Source organism: Notamacropus eugenii, chromosome 4 (assembly GCF_028372415.1).
Source record: "Notamacropus eugenii isolate mMacEug1 chromosome 4, mMacEug1.pri_v2, whole genome shotgun sequence".
Lineage (NCBI taxonomy): Eukaryota > Metazoa > Chordata > Mammalia > Diprotodontia > Macropodidae > Notamacropus > Notamacropus eugenii.
Window position 1 is genome coordinate 158,349,346 of NC_092875.1, and position 23,629 is coordinate 158,372,974.

Below are 23,629 nucleotides of genomic sequence, written 5' to 3' on the forward strand. Positions count from 1 at the left end.
TATTGTAGTTAAATCCATAACAATCTTCTGTTGACTAATTCTGATCTTCCCACTGATTTTATGTTTCCTCTGCTTTCTCCTTCCCTTTCATCCCTTCTCTCCTCCCCCTTTCTTTATTCCTCTTTTCCCTCAGGGCTAAGATAGCAGATGGCTAAGGGAGGGATTTGCTTACGCTCTCCTTCCTCATCCCCCATCTCAAGTCCTGGGCCCAGTTACTAGTTTATACTGCTTTTCCCCCTAAGCAATAATAGCTCTCTTTGAGTCTTGTATCTAAAGGCAAGTTTCTATCTATTCCTCCAAGGATAAATAGGCAAAGGATATAAAAATTCTTCATGAAGAAATACAAGTTAATATTACTTTTTTAATAGTTTAAAATTATCTAATGATCAGAGAAATTAAAACAACGTTGCATTGCTATCTGATACTATTCACAGTAATGGTTAAAAATGGATAAAGATTCATTGACGGCAGAGGTATGATCAAAGAGGTACACTACTGCACTCTTCAGTTTGGCAGTCTAGCGAATTGCAAAACCAATCATACGTTCTGATGAAACCATCCCATTACTAGGACTCTACCCTATGGTATTTTGATATCCTTTATTAATGCCTCATCATGGCATGAAGATAGCTCTGGGTTCTTCAAGGCTATGCCAATAGATTACAAGCTCTGACAAGTTTTGTTGTTTTTACCATAGTCTTCAATGTAGCCAATGACATACTGAGCCTGCTGCCCAAGATCCACCCCAGCCAAGTATGGTGAGGCTTATTACCAGCAGACTGGTCACTAAAAAATCTCTAGTAATCTATGAAGCAGACAAGGTCATGAAAAGGAAAAAAAAATGACCCACCACTACAAAGATACACAATGGCTTTGTTATAATTAAAAACTAGAAACAGCAAGCACATCCAGAAATTAGAGAATTCTTAAATAAACTGCGGTGTTTTCAATAAAATGGAATAACACTACATAAAAAATTTGAAAATGAAATGTGAAAAGTCTTATGGGAAGTGATCCAGAACAAAGAAAGCAGCTTCTGAACTCTAACACTGACTATAACTTTTTAAACAGCATCAAAGTCTAGTAAGGACACAGACAGCAAAAAGAAAGAGAAGGGAACAGAGAACAAATCAGATATTTTATCAAAAAGCATGTAATTTTGGGAAAAACTAAATAGTTTGGAGTCTGTGGTTTTATATATTGTTTGATTTAATTATTTTGTTGAGATTATTGGATTTAACAATAATTTTTTTTAAATCAACAAAATGAAAGCAAGTTTTTCTGAGAATCTATTTTCAAAACCAGATCATCAATTTTCTTTTAAAATCAAGTTTGTCACTTTATGACTAGGAGAGAAAATTGCGTGTGTGTGTGTGTGTGTGTGTGTGTGTGTGTGTGTGTTAGTTTTATCCCTAGAGATTCCCTCTTAATTTAGCTTTGTTTAAAATTATAACTTGGGAGAGAGAGAAAGAAGAACAGAAAATGGGGTGGGTAAAGAATCAGGCATATAGGATTGCTTTCATATTTAATGATAGACAAAGTCTCCTTGGGACCATTTAAATGCTGATGGCACATTAACAGACATCTCAAGCAAAGTTTCTGCAATTAACTGCTTTTTCATAGTAGAGGGCATATCCATTTTCAACAGTGTTATCCACCTCCCCCTGCCTAAAAAAAAGGATTCTGGTCTTTCATGTAAATAAGAAGCAGAATTTTTCCACTGAGACAAATCTCCCTGGGACAGTCTCTACACAATTGGTAATTGTGTTTGAGGGGGAATGAACAGAAAACTAGGGGAGACATGCTGCAATCCAGCTTGACTGATGTCACAAAAAGATAGGGTTCAGGACACAGGCCCTACCACCCAGGACTCATCTGTGATTATAAGAACATGGAGCCCCTACAACAAGGTCTATGAGATTCTCAATTTGACTTAAAAGGGGTTAAAATGAAAACATGTTCAAGGATGTACCTACTGACCTGCGGGGGCATGCTGTGAGGGCTTTTCTAGTGGTGGTGAAAAATTTATGTAGATTGTTTTTTACAACGAAAACCACATATTTTGGAGGCAGGGTTAAGGGCAAAAGTTAGGAGGACAAAAGAAGACTTTTATCAGTGGAATAGACTACCATGACCCACATCAACACCATTCATCAACTAAACTAAAATTGCTCTTAAAAGGAAATAAGGGTAGAAGTAAAGACCTAAAAGATCCTTCTTGCACAGTGCTAGATACATCATAGGTAGTTAATAAATGACTGGCTAATCTTGGGTCCTTTGACTCCATATCCTGCCCTCTTTCCATGGCACTGCTTCTCCTGTCCCTCCAGACTGATACCTTCACCTAATCACTCCCTACAATGCTTATGCAACATCAGCATACTATATAGCAATCATTCAGTTTTTTGACCTCCAGGCTTTTCTCCAGTTGTGGGGGTGTGGGTGTGGGTGGGAATAGGCCTGAGAGAAATTCTACTAGGCCATGATACCTTCTTCTCCTACTCAGTCCTACTTCATCCTTTACTCTCTGGAGATACACACCTAAAAAATAAGGGTGGAGATACAGCAATAAAAGAGGGAGGCACATGGGAGAAAAGTGATGGCAGGAGTCAGAAGACTTGGGAAAATCGAGCCCTTTCCTCATATACCTTTGATGAGACACCAGAGTCTTAAGAGAAGGAGTGTGAGTGTGAGAGTGTGTGTGTGTGTGTACGTGTGTGTGTGTGTGTGTGTGGTAGGTGATGGGGGTTGGGAGAAGAGGGAGGAAAGTTAAGGCAGTTGGTATGTTCTATAGTCAATACTCTAGTTACGAAAGGGGCTAGGTATCTTGCACCTAGGTTTTTAGCTAATAACTACCAATGATGGGAGGGCATGAAAGGTATAAATCCTGCTTTTTAAAAAATAAGAATATTAATAATATATAAAATTAATAAATAATATATAATTAATTGCAGAAGAACTGCTGAAGTTTTACCAAGTATTAAAAAAAAATATTTCTGACATACATTCTAGTAAATGTGCCTTATATTTTTTGAGGAGCAGGTCAAGGAGGAAGGAGAACATAAAATAAAAATCTTGAAAACACAAAGAAAATCTTTCTTTTAGTTAATAATTACAACATAAAAGCTATCTTTAGAAATCTCTTGCATGACAATACAGAGGCAAGTCAGCAGTGTAGCTGAGTGGATAGAGTGTTGGACTTGGATTCACAAAGAAATGAGCTCAAATTCAGCTTTATACACTCACTAGCTGTATGACTCAGGGAAGGTTAGACTCTGTTTCCCTCGGTTTCCTTATCTGTAAAATGTGGATAACAGCAGCATCTCTTTCAGTGTTTGTGGTGAGAATAACATGACCTATACTGTAAAGCCCTCTGCAAAACTCCAAAGTGCTGTCCATAGAAATAGCAGCTGGTGACGGATAGCAGGAGTAATACCAGTAGTATTTATTTTTTTCCTACACCATTTATGCTGACCCAGGGAAGGTTGGTAAATATCCATGAAGAAAAACACATGTCACCAGGCTCCTTTTACATATCAGAATCCTTGGAAATTAATTTCTAGAGGGCAGGTTTTACATCTTTTCAAGGTTCATGCTAACATCTCGAACATAAAAACATTTGGGGATGAGACAGGGAGATAATGGGACAGATAAATTACAGAAAAAATAGCAACAGCTGTACTATGTAAGAAATGATGAAAAAGATGGGGAAGACTATGAACCAACGCAGAATGAAGCGAGCTTCAGAACCAGAGGGATGAATGATTCCTATAACAACACCATACAGGCAAGCAACACTGAAAGACTTAATAACAGAACATGATTCCAAAGGACTGACCCCCCCCCAACAGAGGTGCAGAATGAGACATGATACTTGTGGACATGGACTGCATATGCATTTGTTTTGCTAGACTATCTGTATCAAAGATTTTCTTTCTTTTTTATATCAGGGAGAAAAAAGAAAATAAATGTTCGTTAACTGAAAAATAAAATAAAATAGAAAACAGCCCTAAATCTAAAATAGACAACAAGAAGATCATAGAATTGAGCTGACAAGGTTCTCTGATACCTAAAACAACCCTCTCACTTCACAGAGAGAGTCATGCTGACATGCTAAGCGGCAGAAACTGATTTATAATCCAAGCTCTCCAATGCTGTATCCGGTACATTCCACTACCAAAATGTAGCCACTCCCTAACTTCACCAAACAAATGGAGTTCAGCTCATGACTCAGATCACTCTAGTATTCTATACATAACTTGCTGCCTTGTTAATTTGTATTTCTAGGGAGTCAGGAGCAGATGGGTCTAGATATGGCAGGTTGTATAACTAGAAAGCACTAGAATCTATTTATATTCATGAAGTTAGCCCTCATATGCTCATATTCCAGCTTGTGGGATAAAATCCATGTATCATTATTCTGATAAATTTTATTTATGCCTTAACTCTAACCACATATTGAGAAAGGCAGTGTGGCATAATGAGTAGATCTATATGTAATACTGGCTATGTGCCTCAAGCAACTACTCCCCAGTATTTATCTCCTCCGTTGATGGGAGAGATTTTCCATCCTGGGAGTTTTTATGCTGTTCAAATCAAAGATCTTTCACGTATTCTTTTGATAGCAACTCCAGAGCAAAAAAGATCATTTACGCCTCATTATAAAAGTTTTTCATTCTTTAGAAACAGTTGTCTGGTCTCACAGCTGTTCCTTGAATGAGACATTCCATCTGTACAATCCAGGCATTTCCTCTGTCTCCCAGGTCTGGAATGCTCTCTCTCCTCACCTCTGCCTCCTGGATTACCTGACTTCCTTCAACTCCCACCTATTATCCCATCTTCCCCAGTAAGCCCTAACAGGACTCTTAATTCTCACGCCTTTCTCTCTGTTGAGTATTTCCAGTTTGTCTAGCATATAGCTTGTTTGTACATAGTTATTTTTATCTTGTGTCCCTCCATCAGATTGAGAGCTCTAATGTAGGTACGGTCTTATCTTTTCTTGTATTCCCAGTGGTTAGCATATTGCCCAGCATACAGTAGGAGCTTAATAAATGTCCACTGATTGACTGACTAGGTAAGGGAAGCATATACTTTGCACACTTAAGCCTATTGTTGTTGCTGAGTTACATCTGACTCTTTGTGACCCCATGGACCATAGCACGCCAGTACGGACCATAGCACGCCAGTACAGACCATAGCACACCAGTACGGACCATAGCACGCCAGTACGGACCATAGCACGCCAGTACAGACCATAGCATGCCAGTACTGGCCATGGAGTTTTCTTGGCAAAGATAACGGAGTGGTTTGCCATTTCCTTCTCGGTGGACTAAGACAAGCAGAGGTTAAGTGACTTGCCCAGGGTCATACAGCTAGTGTTTGAAGTTGAATTTCAATGCAGATCTTCCTGATTCCAGGTCTAGTGCTCTATCGACTGAGCCATCTAGTTGCTTCTGAAGCCTATTGCCCAGAAATAATCATTCTGGACAACTATTCCAGAGGAAATCAGAGACACAATAAACTAGCTTTAAGTGGTTCTGAGAGACATTAGTAACTCTTAAAATCCTCACACTAGGGAGTTTTGAAGTAAAATTCCAAGAAAGGTCTGAATGGCAATCCAAAAGTATGAGACTTAACTATTCATATGACAAATCACCATGAGTCATGTCTCCTCATTTTCTACAAGCATAATTACACATTCGACAATTTTACTCACAGGACCACTCTCTTAGCAGCACATATTTTAGTGTTTTCTATTCTGCTTAACACAAACAGCCAGAACTCATGCTGATTTTTGTTTATACGAACACCCTCAAGACTGTTTGCCTGGTTTGCTGCATATTTTAAAGTAAACAAGTCATCATGTGTCTCCTCTACTTTGGCACTACCACCACCCTGGAGATGCAGGCCTTTATCACTTTATACCTGACCAGCTTTAATAGCTTTCTGATTCATTTTCTGGTTCTAGTTTTCTCTTTGCCTCAAATCTCTCCCAACTCTAGTAGTCTTTGACTCATTTGTCAAAGTGATTATTCTCCAGTGCAGGTCTATGACCATGTCATCCCCTTACTCAACAAACTCTAATAGCTCCCTATTATTACTTCCAGGATCAAATATAATCCCCAGGCTTTTAAAGGTCCTTGTAACCTGGACCATTCCCATCTTTCCAGCTTTCTCACACCCTACTCACCTCCACACATTCTGTGATCCAGTGACACTAGCCTCCTTACTATTCCCTGGATATAACAATCCAATCTCCTAGCTCCATGCCTTTTCACTGGCTGTCCTCCATGCCTGGAATTCTCTCCCTCTCTATCTCTGCTCACTCCTTTGGCTTTATTCTAGTCACAGTTAAAAATCCTACCTTCTTCAAGAAGCCTTTCCCACTCCATCTTTCTGCTAGTACCTTCCCTCTGAAATTATCTTCATTTTATTTGCTATATAACCTGATGGGCACATAGTTGTTTGCAAGTTTTCTCCCCCACTGGACTGTGAACTCCTTGGCAGAAAAGACTGTTTCCACCTTTCTTTGTAACCCCAGGACTCAGCACAGTGTATGGCACATATTAGATGTTCAATAAATGCTTGTTAATTTCAGTATACAGACTTCACTGCTATGACTATCACTATGAGCGGAAAAAAAGATGCAGATACAAACTAGGGTTTAAAATTGGTGATATTTTCCCTAGTAAATTAATAAATTAAGCACCAGAATTATAATTATTTATTTTCATGAGCATCTTAACCTCTTCCTTTGGCACGTTAGTTTTATTTACATGATTTACAATTCAACAATCATTTATGAAGCCGCTAATAGAACACATCATAACTGAAGACCGAACTGAAAAACCAGATTCCCTGCCCCAAATGGGTTACAATCCATTCCACTAGAACATGGCTTCTGGACCTTGGGTCCAAGACCTTCTTTTGAAAAAATATTTTGATAACTCTACTTCAATATAATTTTTAAAAAATCTTATACATTTTATATTTAAAAACATTATTCTAAGAAGGGATTGAAAGGCTGCACCAGACTACCAAAGGGATCTATGACACCATAATGTTAAGAACTGCTATGCTAGAAGAATACAACATGTAGACAGAGAAACATAAACAAAATTATATAAAGGATTTTCAAGAGGAGGGGTGAACACAAACAATTGGAAAAGGTCAGGGGAAAATCAAAGAAAGCAAACAAGGAATATTAAGAGGACAGGATAACTGGAATACAAGACAGAGTGTTAAGTTAGTAGTCCAGCTTGACTGAAAATGAGAGTGCATGAAAAGGAATAACATCATCCATTATGCTACCACTTGCCAGAGCAGCATGTTCTCTGCAATTGACAAGTCTTAAGGGACTGGCCTGGAGCACTTAGTAAGTGACTTACCCAGGATCTCACAGCCAGCACATGTCAGAGGCAGGACTCAATCCAAGGCTTCCTGGTTCTGTAGACAGTTATCTATATCCCATTTACCCAGAGCATTTTAATGGCCTTCTATTAGTGCTAATTCTGACATCTCTATAGCATTTGTAAGACACAAGCTAAAAGCAAGGGGGAGAAGCGGAGGCAGATGGGTAGTAAAAAGTTTGGCAGAGAAAGGAAGGATGAAAGGCAGTACCCTGAGGGAGTAGTAGATGAAAAAAACTTAAAAACAAAACAAAACATAAACACGGGATATATACTCTCATGGACCACATCTGGCTTACTCTCCAGGCTGCTCCATCTCCATACTACTGTCGAGCCCCCATAAGGGTACACTCTTTCCTTTCTACCCAATCCCCTCTTCCCACTTTCCAGATGCACTTTATGCTTGTCTCCTCCTATTAAAATGGAAGAGAATAGGAGAATAGGACTACATCATTTTTTTGTTTTTTCATATCCCCTGTGCTTAGCACAGTGCCTGGCAGGTAATAATGCTTTCTCTATCCATGCCTGAATATGTTTGAAAAGTTGCCACTGAAGATGAGATTGAAGATGAAGAAAGAAAGGGGATGTGTTCAAGTCTTCAATTAAAGGGACAGTTTAGCTTTGTTGAGAAAGAGGCACATTTTTGAGGCAGGAGGAAAGGAGTTAAGAACAGGGGAAGACATTTTAAGATAAAAAGGATGAAAGTAGAGTTGAGATCAAATGGTTTTGTCTCAGTCAAGAAGAGTTCATTTACCAAGAATGGGGGCAGAAAGGGCATAATATAAAGGACCCATACAAATTTAGATATAAATTCATGCTAAATAAATCATAACAATTGACTTTCTCTATCAATGCTCAGAAAAAGAGGAGTGGAGAAGTGGATGAGAAGTTGCTAACAAAACAGGTCAAGGGAGATGGCACTTCTAGAGTCATAGCAGAAAATATCATTGGAACATAATAATATAGGAAGACATATGACAGTCATAGATCATAAAGCTTTACTTTAGTCAAAAAGTCTGAAATTAAAAAAAAATTATCTTGACAAACCACATTACACATTTATTTTAGTCTACAAATTTTTCTTAAATTCTGCATTGGTGAAATATTTCATTAGAGTATGACTAAACCAATTTTTCTCTTGAATTTATTATTATTATTGTTACAAAGAGTGATTTGTAAATCTAAGGGAATTTTTTTTTGTTTTTCCGGGGTGGGGATTATATTTCATCAACATTTATTATCATGTAGATACAAAACTAAGTTTACTCTGAACCGCCCTTCCCTCTGAGATTAAAGCCAGAAAAAGATTTCATTTAGAAAACAGATCCTAATTTCAAAAAATAGAACCCTTTCAAAATCATTAAGGATTAAATGACTTTTAACAACTTTTGATGTAATTTAATTTCCTTCATTAGGGATTCAGGACAGTATGTTCTGTATGTTTCAATCAGAACACAATAAAAGCAGTCCTTATTGGTGACAATTTGTTGCAGATTAATACAACTGGTTCTTACTGATTCCAGGGACTCTGCCTTCTAACTATATTGGCCTACAGGCCATCTCCTCCCCATCCCCCCCAACATTCCCATTTCCCATATTCAGGCTTTTGCACAAGGATGTCCCTCAATGCCTAAAATATTTTCTCTTCTCCTTTATACCTTTTAGAATTCCTAGCTTCCTTCAAAACTCTGCTGAAATGCTACGCTTACAAGAGACATTTCCTAATCCTTCGAAGTGGTAGGGTCCTTCTCCTAACCCAGATTAACCAGTCAACATGCCACATACTTCACTGGAGACATAAATAAAAAAATAAAATAATCCTTTTGTAACTATTTTGCATATGTTAGGCTTCTTTACCTGTGTAGCAGATGAAGTATATAGTGGTATCAGCATGGGCAATTCTTCTTGAGTAGAATGAAAGCTTTTAGGAATCAAAGGACTGTTTTTGTTTTATTTTTGTTTATTGTCCACTGAAAGTGCCTTCCCTCCAAGATTATTTCTATTTCTATTGTATATTTATATCTTGGTAAACACTACTTTCAGCATGTTGCCTTCCCCCATTTTTATGGGAGCTCCTTGCGGTGAAATGACCATGTTTTTGTCTCTTAATATCCCGTACTTAGCACAGAAGCTGGCACACTGTATGTGCTGGCTGACTGACTGATGTGCTTTGTAAATTGAGGTGTGAGGTGAAAGGATCAGTATAAAAATTTTAATTCCCTCTTCATACGGTATGAAACATCACTAATGATTAGTAACTGGTTCTAGAGCAGAGGATTCTTAATCTAGGGTCCACAGATGAGATTTCAGGGGTCTGTGACCTTAGATGAAGAAAAAAAAAATCTTTTTCTTCAATACTCTTGAACTGAAATTACTGAATGTACTGAATGTTCTATAGAATTTCTCAATGGCTTATTTCTAAGGTTTTCCCCGAGACACTCTCAAATGTAGTTAGTGGGTATATCTGGTGCTAGCTTATAAAAAGCCCTTGATGGTTTCCCTCAAAATGCTAGATTATCAGGTAATACTTTTCTAATGAATCACTTACCTGGTGATTTAATACCATATGAACTCCATGGGTTTGAATAGCACTGGAAAATTCTCCCAAAAATTCCAATATATCCTCAATAGTGGCAGCGTAAGGAAGACCTCTTAGACGTATACAGTCTCTGATGCTTGTGGGGGTCACAAATTGCTGAGGTAGTACAGGAATGATAGGGGGAGTTGGGAGTGGAATGAGGGGTGTAGAAGAAAACCGATTCAGCACCTGCATGTGAAGTAAACCAAATGTCTGTGAGACAAAAGACTTATGCTTGTTTTCTTCATTGAGGATAACTGTGATGAAGCATTTCTTTCTCCCCAAGTAACTATATTGTATGAATTTCCACTAAAATTCAACTGAACTCTGACTTAAGTTGTGTTCTTTCTAGGTTCTTCTACTTAGGATGTGTTTCTCTCATTGACACTATTTTAAGATACATACACCTATGAGTTATTATGACTTTTATATAATTTACCTACCCCTTGTTTCAAATCTTGCGTAATGGTCTAAAATATATTCCCTCCTCACCTTTACCTCTAGAGATCCCTGAAATCCTTCAAAATTCCTGTACAAGGCTTTTTCTACCCCATTCCCCGGTTACTAGGAAACTCCTACCTCAAAATAACCCTGCATTAAGAACTGACCATTTGAAAAAAAAATGCTGAGGATGGTGGAGAGCAGTTTGGCAGAAGCTAGGCAGAGATAAAATTTCAGACAGTATACCAAGATAAGGTCAAAATTACTACATGACTTAGACATGAAGGATGACATCATAAGAAAATTAGGGGAGCAAGGAAAATTCTATAGGTCAGATCTATGGATAAGGAAGAGTTTCTGACTAAACAAGAAATAAAGATGACCACAGGAAGTAAAATAGATAATCCTGACTGCAAACAAAACAAATGCAGTAAAAATTAGAAGGAAAGCAGGAAACTAGGAAAAAAAATGTTACAGCCAGTTTCTCTGATAAAGATCTTGTTTCTCAAATATATAGGGAACCGAGCCAAATTTATAAAACTGAAAGCCATTCCCAACTGACTTTTAAAAAGATGTCAAAAGGTAATTTTCAAGAGAGGAAATCAAAGCTATTAATAATCATGGGGAAAAATTCTCTAAATTACTATTGATTAGGGAAATGCAAATTAAAACAACTCTGAAGTACCACAGTTCATATCTAACATTGGCTAACATGACAGAAAAGGAAAATGATAAATGCTGGAAGGGATGTGGAAAAATAGGTACACTAATGTACTGTTAGTGGAGTTGTGAGTTGGTCCAACTATTCTGGAGAACAATTTGGAATTACACTCAAAGAGCTATCAAACTCTGCATTTCTTTGATCTAGCACTACCACTGCTGGGTCTATATCCCAAGGAGATCAAAGAAAAGAAAAAAGGACCTATATGAATAAAAATATTTATAGTAGTTCTTTTTGTGGTGACAAAGAATCAGAAATTGAGGGGATACCCAGTAATTGGGAAATGACTGAACAAATTGTAGTATATGATTATGATAGAATACTATTATGCTACAATAAATGAATACCATAATGGTTTCAGAAGGAGTGGGAAAACTTTCATGAACAAATTCAAAGTGAGCAGAACCAGGAGAATATTAAATACAGTAATAGCAATATTTTAATGATGATCAAATGCAAAAGACTTAGCTAATGTGATCAATACCTCTCCAAAGGATTCATAATGAAAAATGCAATTTATCTCTAGAGAGAACTAACGAACTGTGATTTCAGTCTGATGCATACTTTTTTCACTTACGTTTCTTGTTTTTTCTTCTTTTTTGCAACATGGCTAAATGTATGACCTCATATGTACAACTGATATATTGCTTGCTTTCTCCATGAGTGGAAGAGGGGCAGGAAGGAGGGAAACAATTTGGAACTCAAAATTTTTTAAATGAATGTTAACTAGAAAAAAGCTACTTTGTATTGTATATTCTTTTATATATGCACATACATACACATATATTGTCACCCCATTAGAATGTAAGCCCTTTGAGGGCAGGAATTGTTTCGCACATATTTATAACCACAGTTCCTAGCATGGTGTCTGGCACATAGTAAGCATATAATAAATGTTCATTGATTTACACCTTTCTGTAAACATTGTTTTATGTAAAAGTGTTAAAAAATTATAATACCTAAGTAACTAAATTGAAGACAAGTTTTTACAGATTCAAAATAGACCAGGAACTTGATAATACAATTCTTCTTACTCCCACAAAACACACAGAAGCTTTTAAACCTTTCTTCCATCTCACCTCATCCCTCCAACATAAAATACAGTGAATATCCTAAAAAGAAACCACTGACCAAACAAGGGTTCTGACCTAATATAAGAGAGAAGTACCACATCTTAGAAAGAAAGAAGGTAGAACAAATTTCATATGCAGATCATAGCATTTGAAAGCAACTGGGAAGTTAGTATAGTGATCAATTTATATTCAACAGTCATTACAAAGAGAGGAATGGAAAAGTTTTCTTCTTAAGGTAAATTTAGGATGGTAGAACAAGAGGACTTTAATTTTAATCAATGAGTTCAGTTGAGAAGATGACCCTAGAAAACACAGAGCAAAACTCCTACATGTATTTTTTTTCTTACTGGAAGGATACATCTATTTGTCTATACAAAACTATTTCACACTGAGGAAGGCAACTCTGACTTTTCTCCCCTAGGTTTCATGCTTGAAAGTGTCAAGGTAATGGCAGCCACTACTACAATCACAGCTAATCACTAGTAGAGGCTATCAGTCTATCAGTCTCTTACCTCTTAAATTCTGAGGACAATAGAGGTAATGCTGTTTATTTGACTCACAGGAGAAAAAGGGCCAAAGAACCTCCCATCTACATTGCCCCACCCTCACTCAACCTGTCAGGCTGCCTCCTAAACATAATGATGACAATATAACCTAAGCAATTGCTTGGGGAACCAAGAGAGGGTGGAAGATAATTACATAAATCTAGGGCAGAAATAAAGGGAGGAGAAGTGAATCAGCTATGATGTCGAAATAAGAAAGGATGTGGCCAAAAGTGTTCACTAGTGAATATAAAGGCAGAAATGAAATCATATTGATCTAGAAGATAGGGCAGTAAGGTATAGAAATCACTGATTCAACATTTAGGTAACAAAACAACTCAGACTAACAGTACTGGAAGGCTTACAAAGCCTTTTTCTCTGATTCAAAAATATCAGAATAAGTCCCTCTGCCCAATAAATAAATGGTCAAATGTTATATGAACAAGCAGTTCTCAAAGAAAAAAATTCAAGCTATCCATAACTGCAAAAAAAAAAAAATACCACAAATGATTAGAGAAACTCAGATTAAAATAACATTGAGAAGGAAGAAAAGGACCCATAGAGTTGCCCCCCCATTAAAAAAAGAGAAAGAAAGGAGAAAAGAAGGAAAGAAAGAAAATAAAGGAAGAAATAAGAAAAAAATAAGAAAAAGAAGAAAGAAAGAAAAATCCATTCATTGAAGCATTAAAAACAAAAACAACACAGAAGAAACTACAGGGAAGACCAGAAGAAAACACAAACAAGGAGGACAATAGCAAAACTAACGGTATGATTTCTATACCTAATATAGTATACTATGTTTACAGAAATGTTTTGTTTTTGTTTTTAGTTCTGGTAGAATTCAGAATCAGAAGTTAAAAGAAAACAAAGCCTTCCTTGTAACAAGTTCCTGAAGCAAGTAATACAAGTATCATCATGTCAATTACATAGATGAGGAAACCACCCTCAGACAGAAAACAAGTGACCTACCTACGTCACATAAATGCTAAGACTGTGAGGTGATACTCAAACCCATGTCTCATGACTAAAGTACTGCAGCCATTACATGACTGCTTGTCAATAGAGTGAAAGACAAAATGGAGAAAACATTCCATTGGAAAGTAGGATCCGGGTTAAGATCCCAGTGTTGTCATTTTATTATCCATGTTCCCAAAGGAACATCATTTCACCTGTCATCTTCAGCTTCTTTAATGAAAATGAAGAATCTGAACTAGATCACCTTTAAGGTTCCTCCTAGTTCTAAATGCTCTAATGCCAAAGCAAAAAGAAAGAAAAGAAAGTATTTGTCTTTCAAAACAATGGGGATATCATTTCCCCTGTTACTTTAAGAACATCTCAAAAGTGTTGCAGTCCTTTTAGGTAAAAGCAGTAAAAATTACCCTTGCCAAAGGCCTTAAATTACACAGCCTACCTCAGTTGTACTGGAAGAAAGACTCTGAAGTCTTCCTGACTCTAGGCCCAGCGGTGTATCTGCTTCTCTACCTAGCTTCTCAGTTCCCATCACAAAAACTATTTTCCTTTGGGGTGGGGGGAGGGGACAAAAGGAGAGAAAATTTGGAACCCAAAATTTTGTTAAAATGAATATTTAAAGTTAAATAAAAAAAACCCCCCAAAAACCCACAAAACTATTTTACATGATTCTCATGATAAGGTGGACCCATACATACAAGCAATGCCATCTTTGTTCTGGTTTGTATAGGGGGTTGAATTTAAGAGCAGACACGTCACCAATGACTACAATAAACCTGTACTCCATACCTGTGGTTCTCAACCTCTCAATGAGGCCATTAAGTTATTGCAAAGAGTCTGAATTAATATAACATGTTCATCAGCCATCACGTATTAAGTAAAGATACTTTCTGGAGAATGAATATTATTAATTGTTTTCTTAAATAATTTGCTTGATTAATTAACTTAAAATTTTCAAAGAGGTACACAGATGGTATTGTGAGGGTTAAAATACTACTTCATTTTTAAAGTAAGAGTGAATTCATAGCTTTTTGTTATGTATTTTCTCAATCAGTAGAGGCAACATGGTATAATGGATGGCCTTGGAGTCAGAAGGTCCTTCTTCTTCCTGTCCCATCTCTGATACATGCTAGGTAACCCTGGGCAGGTTACAAGTTCACTGTCCCAACTCTTTAAGACAGCTGGGTGTATCACAGTGGATGGAGCTGATGGCCTTGGAGTTGGAAAGACCCAAGTTCAAATGCAGGCTCAGACACATACTAGAGGTATGATCCTTGGCAAGCCATTTAACATGTCTGCCTCAGTTTCCTCAGCGTAAAATGGTGATAATGATAGCACCTACCTCCTAGATTTGTGAGGATCAAATGAGATAAGAGAAGTGCTTAGGCACCACAGTTGACTCATAATGGTAGGAGCCTAATAAATGCTTATTTCTTTCCCTTTAAGATTACAAATTATAGAATATTTGCTAATTTATTCCCTAGATCACTGAAATCTCAGATCTAGGAAAAAAAATCTTCATAGGTGCGTGCGTGCGTGTGTGTGCGCATGTGTGTGTCCATCCATGACACTTTATGTTTAAAAAGGGGTTTTCATGTTCAAAAGGGTTGGGAACCACTGTTTTGGATAGCATACAACACACATTGTTGCCACTGCAGTCAACTAATACTTAGTCATCTGTAACTGGATAATTCATTAGGTAGTTCTGGGTTACTATGAAATCACTTACGTGAAACAGCAATATGCTTCTCTGATTCTCAGACAGAGGAATTCAAGCCCAGCACCAACACAGATTACAGGACACGTCAAACTGGGATACAATTTGAACATCTCTTTCCTAACAGGATACACTTCTTTTCTTGCTTTCTGGTCTACCTCGAGCTCGCTTAAAACAGCATATAAACGACGCTAGTCTATTATTAGCTAGCTGAAATTAATAAGCAACATCTTATTACGATGGTAACATAAAAATGACAACTAAATGATTAAACACATTGATCCTACATTATTAATGTTAGCTCAGGTCAAATACCATGGGTTGTATGCCTTGGTAGTAGGGCATCATGAGAACAATACTTCCCAGTGAAGATTATTATAAGGGAGGAATGTAGTTTATGTAGTCTGGTTAAACTCTCTGGTATCAATTGTTATTTCCTGTGAAAGTTCTATGAAAACCCACAATCCTACACTAAGGCCCAGCAGCATTCCAGTAATCCCACAAGAGATAAGAAGTATGACTATTAAAGAGAGGCTTTCAGGAATTAAACTCTACTTTCAAGTTATACATAATGTGTGCCAACACACTGTAAAATCCTAGGGCTAGAACTAGAATAATAACAGCTACTATTAACACTAAACGTTAAGATCATACCTACATTATCACATTCGACCCATCTAAAAATCCTTTATGACAGGTACTATAGTTATTCAGATTTTGCAGATGATAAATCTGGTTGAGAAAGACTGACTTGCTATGTGATGCAGTGGATAGAGTTCCAGGCTTGGAGTCAAGAAAACTCATCTTCCTGAGTGCAAATCTGGCCTCAGATACTTAACTATCTGTGCGATATTTTGGAAGTCACTTAACCTTATTGCCTCAGTTTCTTCATCTGCAAAACGATCTGGAGAAGGAAATGGCAAACTACTCCAGTATCTTTGCCAAGAAAAATGGGGTGACCATAAGTCTGACACAAGAATAACAAAGAGCTAGTAAACATTTGAGAAGAGGTTCAAATTCGGGTCAACCTGACTCAAAGTCCAGATCTTTAGTCACTATGCCTTCCTTAGAGATCATCTAGTTCAAATCTCTCATTTTATAGATGAACAACCTAAATGCAAGATAGGGAAAGGAATTACTTGGCCAAGATAACACAAGTACTAAATGTCCAAACTATGATTTTAACCTATGTTTTTTGATTCCAAGTCTGCTAGCCTTCTATCACACAAACAAGCCTCCAAGACTACTGGTATCTCACACAAGGCCTTTTATTCCTAAAGACCTAAAACACACTCGCTTTAGGGTCTAAATAATCTTCTGTCACTTATGTCTTTGGAATGGGTGGGCAATCTGGAATGTTCGCAATCTAAGATGTTAGAATACACATCCCCAATTATTCTGTTTCACCAGGATTTATTTATAATTCAAGATTTCCATTTCCTAACAAGCAACCGTCTTCCATGATACAAAGAACTGTCATCAGAACCAAGAAAAGTAAGTTGAACTAATGAAGCCTCTTATCACAGGTAAATTACAAGAAAAGAAAAAAAGGAAAAAATCATGTGTAAAGAGATCTTTACGTATTAGAAAGGTAAAGAAATTGTAATGAGGGGTCTCTTTCCAAATTTTCTTCCTACATTAGCATAAGCAAGACACTTTGCTAAGTGCTAAAGATAGTCTCTGCTCTAAAGGACGTTACTTTTTAAAAGAAAAATAAACATTTTTTTCAAGCATTAAGATGAAAACCCAGCAATGCCACATAACAACTACTATCAGGTAATTCATGTGGTATGGTAGAGCATAACAACAAAGACTTGTGTACTAGTGATATCCAAGAAATAGAGGACTAGAAGTGCAAGAGGGTTGGACACATAGCAACTGCAAGAGATGACCACCAGTCAGCCTTCAGATGATACTCAGGTATCATAAAAAGTTCTAGAAGGCTCCCAGCACCCTTGGTATACTTCCTAAAAAAAATGAAAGTTGCCACCTCTACCACAGGAAGTACCCTCAATACTTAGATCACAAATCCATTTAAGTTTGGTGGGATGTATATAGATTGAGTAATAAGCCATCTTGACTACTTACAACAGGAGAAAGAGAAGACAGATGGACAGTCTGAATATTATTCCAGGGTTCACAAAATATTAAAAAAACCCAGAGGAAAGCTTCCATCACCTTGGCTAAATTTTTAGTAGAGGATCACAATTTGATATGACCATGTAGAAGACAGCTCTCAACCACTGAGCTTTAAGAAAGTGATGGCCATCAATTGGGGAATGGCTGAACAAGTTGTGATTTATGATTGTGATGGAATACTGTGCTATAAGAAATGATGAGCTCGATGATTTTAGAAAAATTTGGAAAAACTTGCATGAAATAATGAAGAACAAAATGATAAAAACCAATATTGTACACAGTAATAGCAATATTGTTTTAAGAACGACTTTGAGCAAGTAAGTTATTTGACTGTTATAAATACCCAAATTAACTCTAGGACATATGAAGAAAGATGTTATCTGCATCCATAATTTTACATATCTATATACCCCATTTGTGTCTAACAGTAGCCATCTCTAGGGCAAAGTGGAGGGAGAGGGATGGAAAAAAAATTTACATGACAATTTTGTTGTATATTTGAAGGGAATAGCAAATTATACATAGAAGATTTTCAGTTTTGTGCACAATCATCTTTTTTTGTTGCTATTACATTATGGAAATGCTTATTTTATAACATAAATTAGATTTTTTTAAAAAAAATTGTTATTCTTCAAAAAAAAGTGAATGCAAACAGTCAATCTTTGGAGGATGCAGTGTGTGTAGACTAATTATGTATCTGTCCTTTCTTCTCAGTCAGATGCAAGCTCCCTGATGGCAGGAATTAAAAAAATTCTGGATCCGCAGAGCCTAGCACAGTGTCTTCCTCCTATAAAGCACTTACATATTTAATTGAATTATCTAAAAGTAAAGGCCTAGATTTTATATCTAGTTTTATCCCTTGGATTTCAGTGGACTTCAGGAGGTTGACCACTCCCACATTACACCTCAAGAGATATTTAACTCAAAGCAATAAATATTTTTTTAACTCACCTGCTGAACTTCAGCTGCGGTGCTCCTGAAGAGTTCAATGTATCTTTTACCCAGCAAGTCTTTGTGTTTCCTCAGTGCATTTTGTGCATATTCCTCACAAGCAAATAGGACAAAAGCATCCCCTGTTGGCCTACCATCAGGAAACGTGACAAATAGGATGCCTTCCTTCCCCCCTGTGATAGGGCAATGCTGTCCAAAGAAAGCCAGTACTTCTTCTGCTGTGGCAGTGAAGGGGAGTCCTCGCATTCGGACAATGACCTGATTCTCTTTGGACAAGAACTGGGCTACTTCATTGGAGGTACCTAGAGAACCAATGCACAGACAGGGAAAGGGACAAAGGTCCTCAAATTCACCAAACTGAAGAGGGAAAAATTTCAGGAAACACTTGAAATTCAATCCTTTTGCTGGATTTTTTGCAGACAATATTCTAGGACTTTAACTTTTCCTTCCTCTTTAAAAAACCCTCTCTTCATGCTTTCTCCCAGGGTTTCTTTATTCATCACCAATATAACTTTCTAACTCAGGAATACAGCCTTCAGGAAAACCTATTGTAGCCAGACCCTTTCCCTTTGACTCTCCTCTTGAAAAGAAATACCTGCTAGATCCAGCTCTTCCAACAGTCCAGCCCTGCCATTCAAGTCAGGTCATACATCTAGGAGCTTAAAGGGCCCCTTAGAAGTCATTTAGTCCACCTCCCTCTTTTTAAAGAGGGGATGACATAATACTCAAGAAGCTGAGGGGACTTTCCCAAGAACAGATCCTTCCAGGATACGTCATCATGCCAAAAAGTCAAAAGGGATTAAAGGTATCAATATGAGAATAGGTTATCTTCTTTGCCATAAACCTAGAGAGTGAAGTCCATAGTGGGGTCCTATAGATAAATAAGATTATGACTCCATATGTCATTAGCATTGAAAGAAAAAAATATTAGTCCCATCCTCTCTTCCTCGTATGGGAAAATAAGGAATCTTTTCTTTTATAGTACATCAAACCACTATAGCCCACCAACTCTAGCCCATAGCAAGCTGTCTGAATGAGACAAGGGGCATCTATGATGAAGGCACTTTAGAGTATTCCTTTGAAATCTTAGAGTTTCAAGACATTTCCATGGGGGACCTACAACATTGCAGAAACCTTTTAGGTATGTTTTCAGAATCTTCTGCCCTCACACTCCTATGTCAACTCAGTCTTAGAAGCACATTAGATTCACTTCTCCAACTTTCTCAGTATTCAAAAAAATAAAAGCCATAAATCTTGAAAGAATAAATAGGAAATCTCAGCATCATGGCACCTTTAAGATTTTAAAACTGTACATTACTGATAAGAGTGAAGGGTTACATTGTTCCTATACCTTTCAGAGTACAGTATGTGTCCCTTGTTCACCAAGGAAACACTGGAAATAATACATTTCATTTCTTCCATCACTGTTCTATCTCCCATTCAGTGACTTTAGATCATTTAAATTAAGTATTGAAATTAAATTAGAAGTACATTAGAGCAACTACAGATCCTTGTGCTATCTTGTGATCTCTCCTTTTTCACTTGGACTCTGGGGTCACTTTCCAGCTTCAGCTCTACAATCTGATGATCATTTGCCTAGCCCTAAGCTTTTGTCTTAACCCTTATAAGGGAAGACTAGTAAAGCAACTTCTAATTCCACTTTATCAGAAGGGAGTCCTTTATTCATTTGTCCTGAGAATCACAAGACTAAAAAGTTGACAACTTCTCCCTTTGTAGAATGAGACAATTTGTTAATCCAAAATAAAAAAAAAAATGAAAAATCAGGTCATTTTTGTAATGATAATTATTTCACCTACTTTGTAGGCAGTCAGGTAACAGAGTAGATGGAACCTTAGATCTGGAGTCAAGAAGATCTGAATTTAAATCTAGCCTCACACAGTAATTGTGATCCTGGGCAAATCACTTAACTTCTGCCAGTCTCAGTTCCCTCAGTTGCAAAATATGCATCATAAGAGCTAGCACCTACCCTGGAGGGCTATTGTGAGGATCGAATGGGATAATATCGGTATAGTACTCGGCACAGTACCTGGCACTTAATAAATGCTCATTTCCTTCCTGACTTTCCATGGTGCTTCAAAATGGGCACTTCACAGATATTATATCATTTGATCCTTATAAACATCCATTTATAGTCCCTAGTACCACTGACTTCTTCCCTTTCCTCCAAAGCCTTTATCTTGTTTTGTAGAAGACTGCTATGTGCCAAGCACTATGCTAAGGGCCTTTAAAAAAAAAAAACCCAAAGCAAATATTATCTCATTTGATCCTCACAATAACCCTAGGAGGTAGGTACTGTTTTTATCCTCATTTTACAATTGAGGAAAATGTGGGCAACAGATGTTAAATGATTTGCTCTGGGTCACACAGCTAGTAAGTATCTGAGGCAAGATTTGAACTCAGTGTTTGGCTTCTTGATTCCAAGTCTAGCACTTAACACTGTGTCACCAGCAGCTTCTTGTTTAGAATGAAAACATAACATGAATATAATAAAACAATTTGGGAGTGATGTGAATTCATTTACAGTATTTGTGAGTATTAGCCCTTAAGGAATAACTTAAGTTAAAAATTTAAGAAACTATGCATGAATCTAAAATCACATCAAGAGAAAAAAATCAGCAATTTAAGAAACAGTAGGTTTTTAGAATTTCAGCTATTAAAAATCTCTTCTTTACCACTATAACAAGATCACAGAACAGTGACTTACCACCTGCAATTTTAAGGAAATCTTCACCTGTTGCTTTGTAAACCTAAAGCAAAGATAAAGAAATTAGTCAAATTTTTTAAATGTAACATCACGTAGCCATTCAGCCATTACTCAGGAGGGACTTTGATTGCTAAGGCATACCTCAATGTACCGATTCCCCATGTGGTGTTTGTGCCTCTGTAGTGCAAGATCTCTGTGCTCCTCACTCACAAACCTAACCAATGCTTCTCCATTTCTTCGACCCTGGGCATTTAGACAAAGTGCAGCACCTCCCCTGCAAGGATCAAAAAAAAAAGAAAAAAATTATATATATATAGTAGAAGATGGTCAGCAAAGAAGAAATAATTAAATGAGAGAATGAAAACAAGTTATCCGATTCATTATATCCTGTTGGGAGTTATTTAAAAGTCAAGAATAATTAATTAAAGAAAACTTACTTGGCAATGTTAAGGCCTTTGAAGAATCTTGCAATATCTTGGTCTGATGACTGCCATGGCAAGCCTCTTGCCCTTACAATAGTGTTATCATCTACCAGTTCCATCTTGCTGCTGTGGAACAAGTAAGGATATTTAGATACCTCCAAAATTTATCAATGTCTCTCATCTTCCCCCCATCTGGCCTGGATACTTTCATATAAACAGAAGAATTTCAGATATTTCTCATCAGCAAATTTCTGGTCTTTCTGTTTTTTTCAAAGCATCAGATATTTTTGTTTCAGATTTCAGTAGATGGTAACATTATATCATATACCCGATAAGAGAGGCAGGACTCAATGTTCACTTAGCTTTTGAGGATCACAGGAACTGTCTGCACATTTCTAAGACAGCAAGTTCCCTCATTCCCACTGTCTTCGAATGGAGAAGCCACATTAAATTTATTTCCTGGCACGGTACCTACCCTTATGGGGCTTACGTTCAACTAAGAGGATCTGCCACACAAAAATAATTTAAAATTATTTTCTATCATTTCTAGGTTAGGGTACTTCCAGAAGTAGACTATCAGACCCCAACTCAAGCTCATACTTTCCTCAACTCTCGTGCTGTCTCTTGCCCTCTTGTCCTATCACTGATCACATCCTTCTAAGTACTAACCCTTGACGATTCCCACAACACACCTCCTTTCCTCCTATTCACATGCTCCTAAATGGAGCTAGAGGAAACCACAAAACCATGCTATCTAGGCTTACTAGAAATTTATGTTATCTAATGTCAACAAATCCCTCATTGTAGCAGGATGAAACATTCTGGTCTTCCCTGCTCCACTCACTATCCTACTCTCCAAGTGGTCATTGCATTCTCTTCTCTCCTCAGTCCCTCTCCCTTAGCTGAGGACTTCACCTCACCAAAAAATTTGAGACTATTCACCAAGAGCTTCCCTTTCTCCCCTCTTCCTTACCTCATATCATTCAGACATCTTTTTCCTCTATGTATGCCTTCATCGAGATCTCAGGAGAAAAGGCAGTCTTTCTTGCTCAGGCAAACCCTACTACATGCATCTTTGATTCCATGCTATCCAGGATCCTCTAGCAAATTCTACCAATTATGAGTACCATTTTAAACTTTAATCTCTAATTACTACCTCCTTTCCTGCTACCTACAGACATGCCCATGTCATCCTTAAAAACAAAAACAAACACAAAGAAACAAACCAGGGTGAACTCACCAACAATGAAGAGGAAATCAAAGTAATAATTAGGAGATATTTTGTCCAAATGTATGCCAATAAATATGACAATCTAAGTGAAATGGATGAATATTTACAATAATATAAACTGCCCAGATTAAAAAAAGGGGACATAGAATACATAAGTAATTCCATTTTAGAAAAAGCAATTGAATAAGCTAATAATGAAAACTCCCCAGATAAATAATAAAGAAAAAACCCCAGAGTCAGATAGATTCACAAGTCAATTCTACCAAACATTAATTTCAATACTATATAAACTATTTGGGAAAATGGACAAAGAAGGAGTCCTACTAAATTCCTTTTATGATACAAATATGGCACTGACAACATGACTAATATGGAAATATGTTTTATATGACTGCACATTTATAATCTATACCAAATTGATTACTCTCTCAGGGAGGGGGTAGGGGAGAGAGAATTTGGAACTCAAAATTTTTAAAAAATGCTAAAATTGTCTTTACATGTCATTGTGAGAAAATAAAATATTCTTTAAAAAAAAATATGATGCTGATACCTAAACCAGAAGAGGGAAATCAGAAAGAAAACTATAGACCAATTTCCCTAATGAATATTGACAGAAAAATTTTTAATAAAATACTAGCAAGGCCCATCAATTGGGGAATGGCTGAACAAGTTGTGGTATATGAATGTAATGGAATACTATTGTGCTATAAG

General features: G+C 37.0%; 1 protein-coding gene across 4 annotated transcripts in view; it reads right to left on the reverse strand.

The window, feature by feature from the left end:
• ESRP1 (epithelial splicing regulatory protein 1) overlaps positions 1-23,629 on the reverse strand; it is a 104,884-nt gene that overhangs the window by 42,838 nt on the left and 38,417 nt on the right. For all 4 annotated transcript variants that reach the window (XM_072603500.1, XM_072603498.1, XM_072603499.1 and 1 more), the window contains exons 7-11: positions 21,703-21,813; positions 21,407-21,539; positions 21,266-21,308; positions 18,541-18,842; positions 9,958-10,176 (exon numbers count right to left, since the gene is read on the reverse strand). In XM_072603500.1, coding sequence (XP_072459601.1) covers positions 9,958-10,176; positions 18,541-18,842; positions 21,266-21,308; positions 21,407-21,539; positions 21,703-21,813 — 808 coding nt within the window. The remainder of the gene's footprint in view (positions 1-9,957; positions 10,177-18,540; positions 18,843-21,265; positions 21,309-21,406; positions 21,540-21,702; positions 21,814-23,629) is intronic.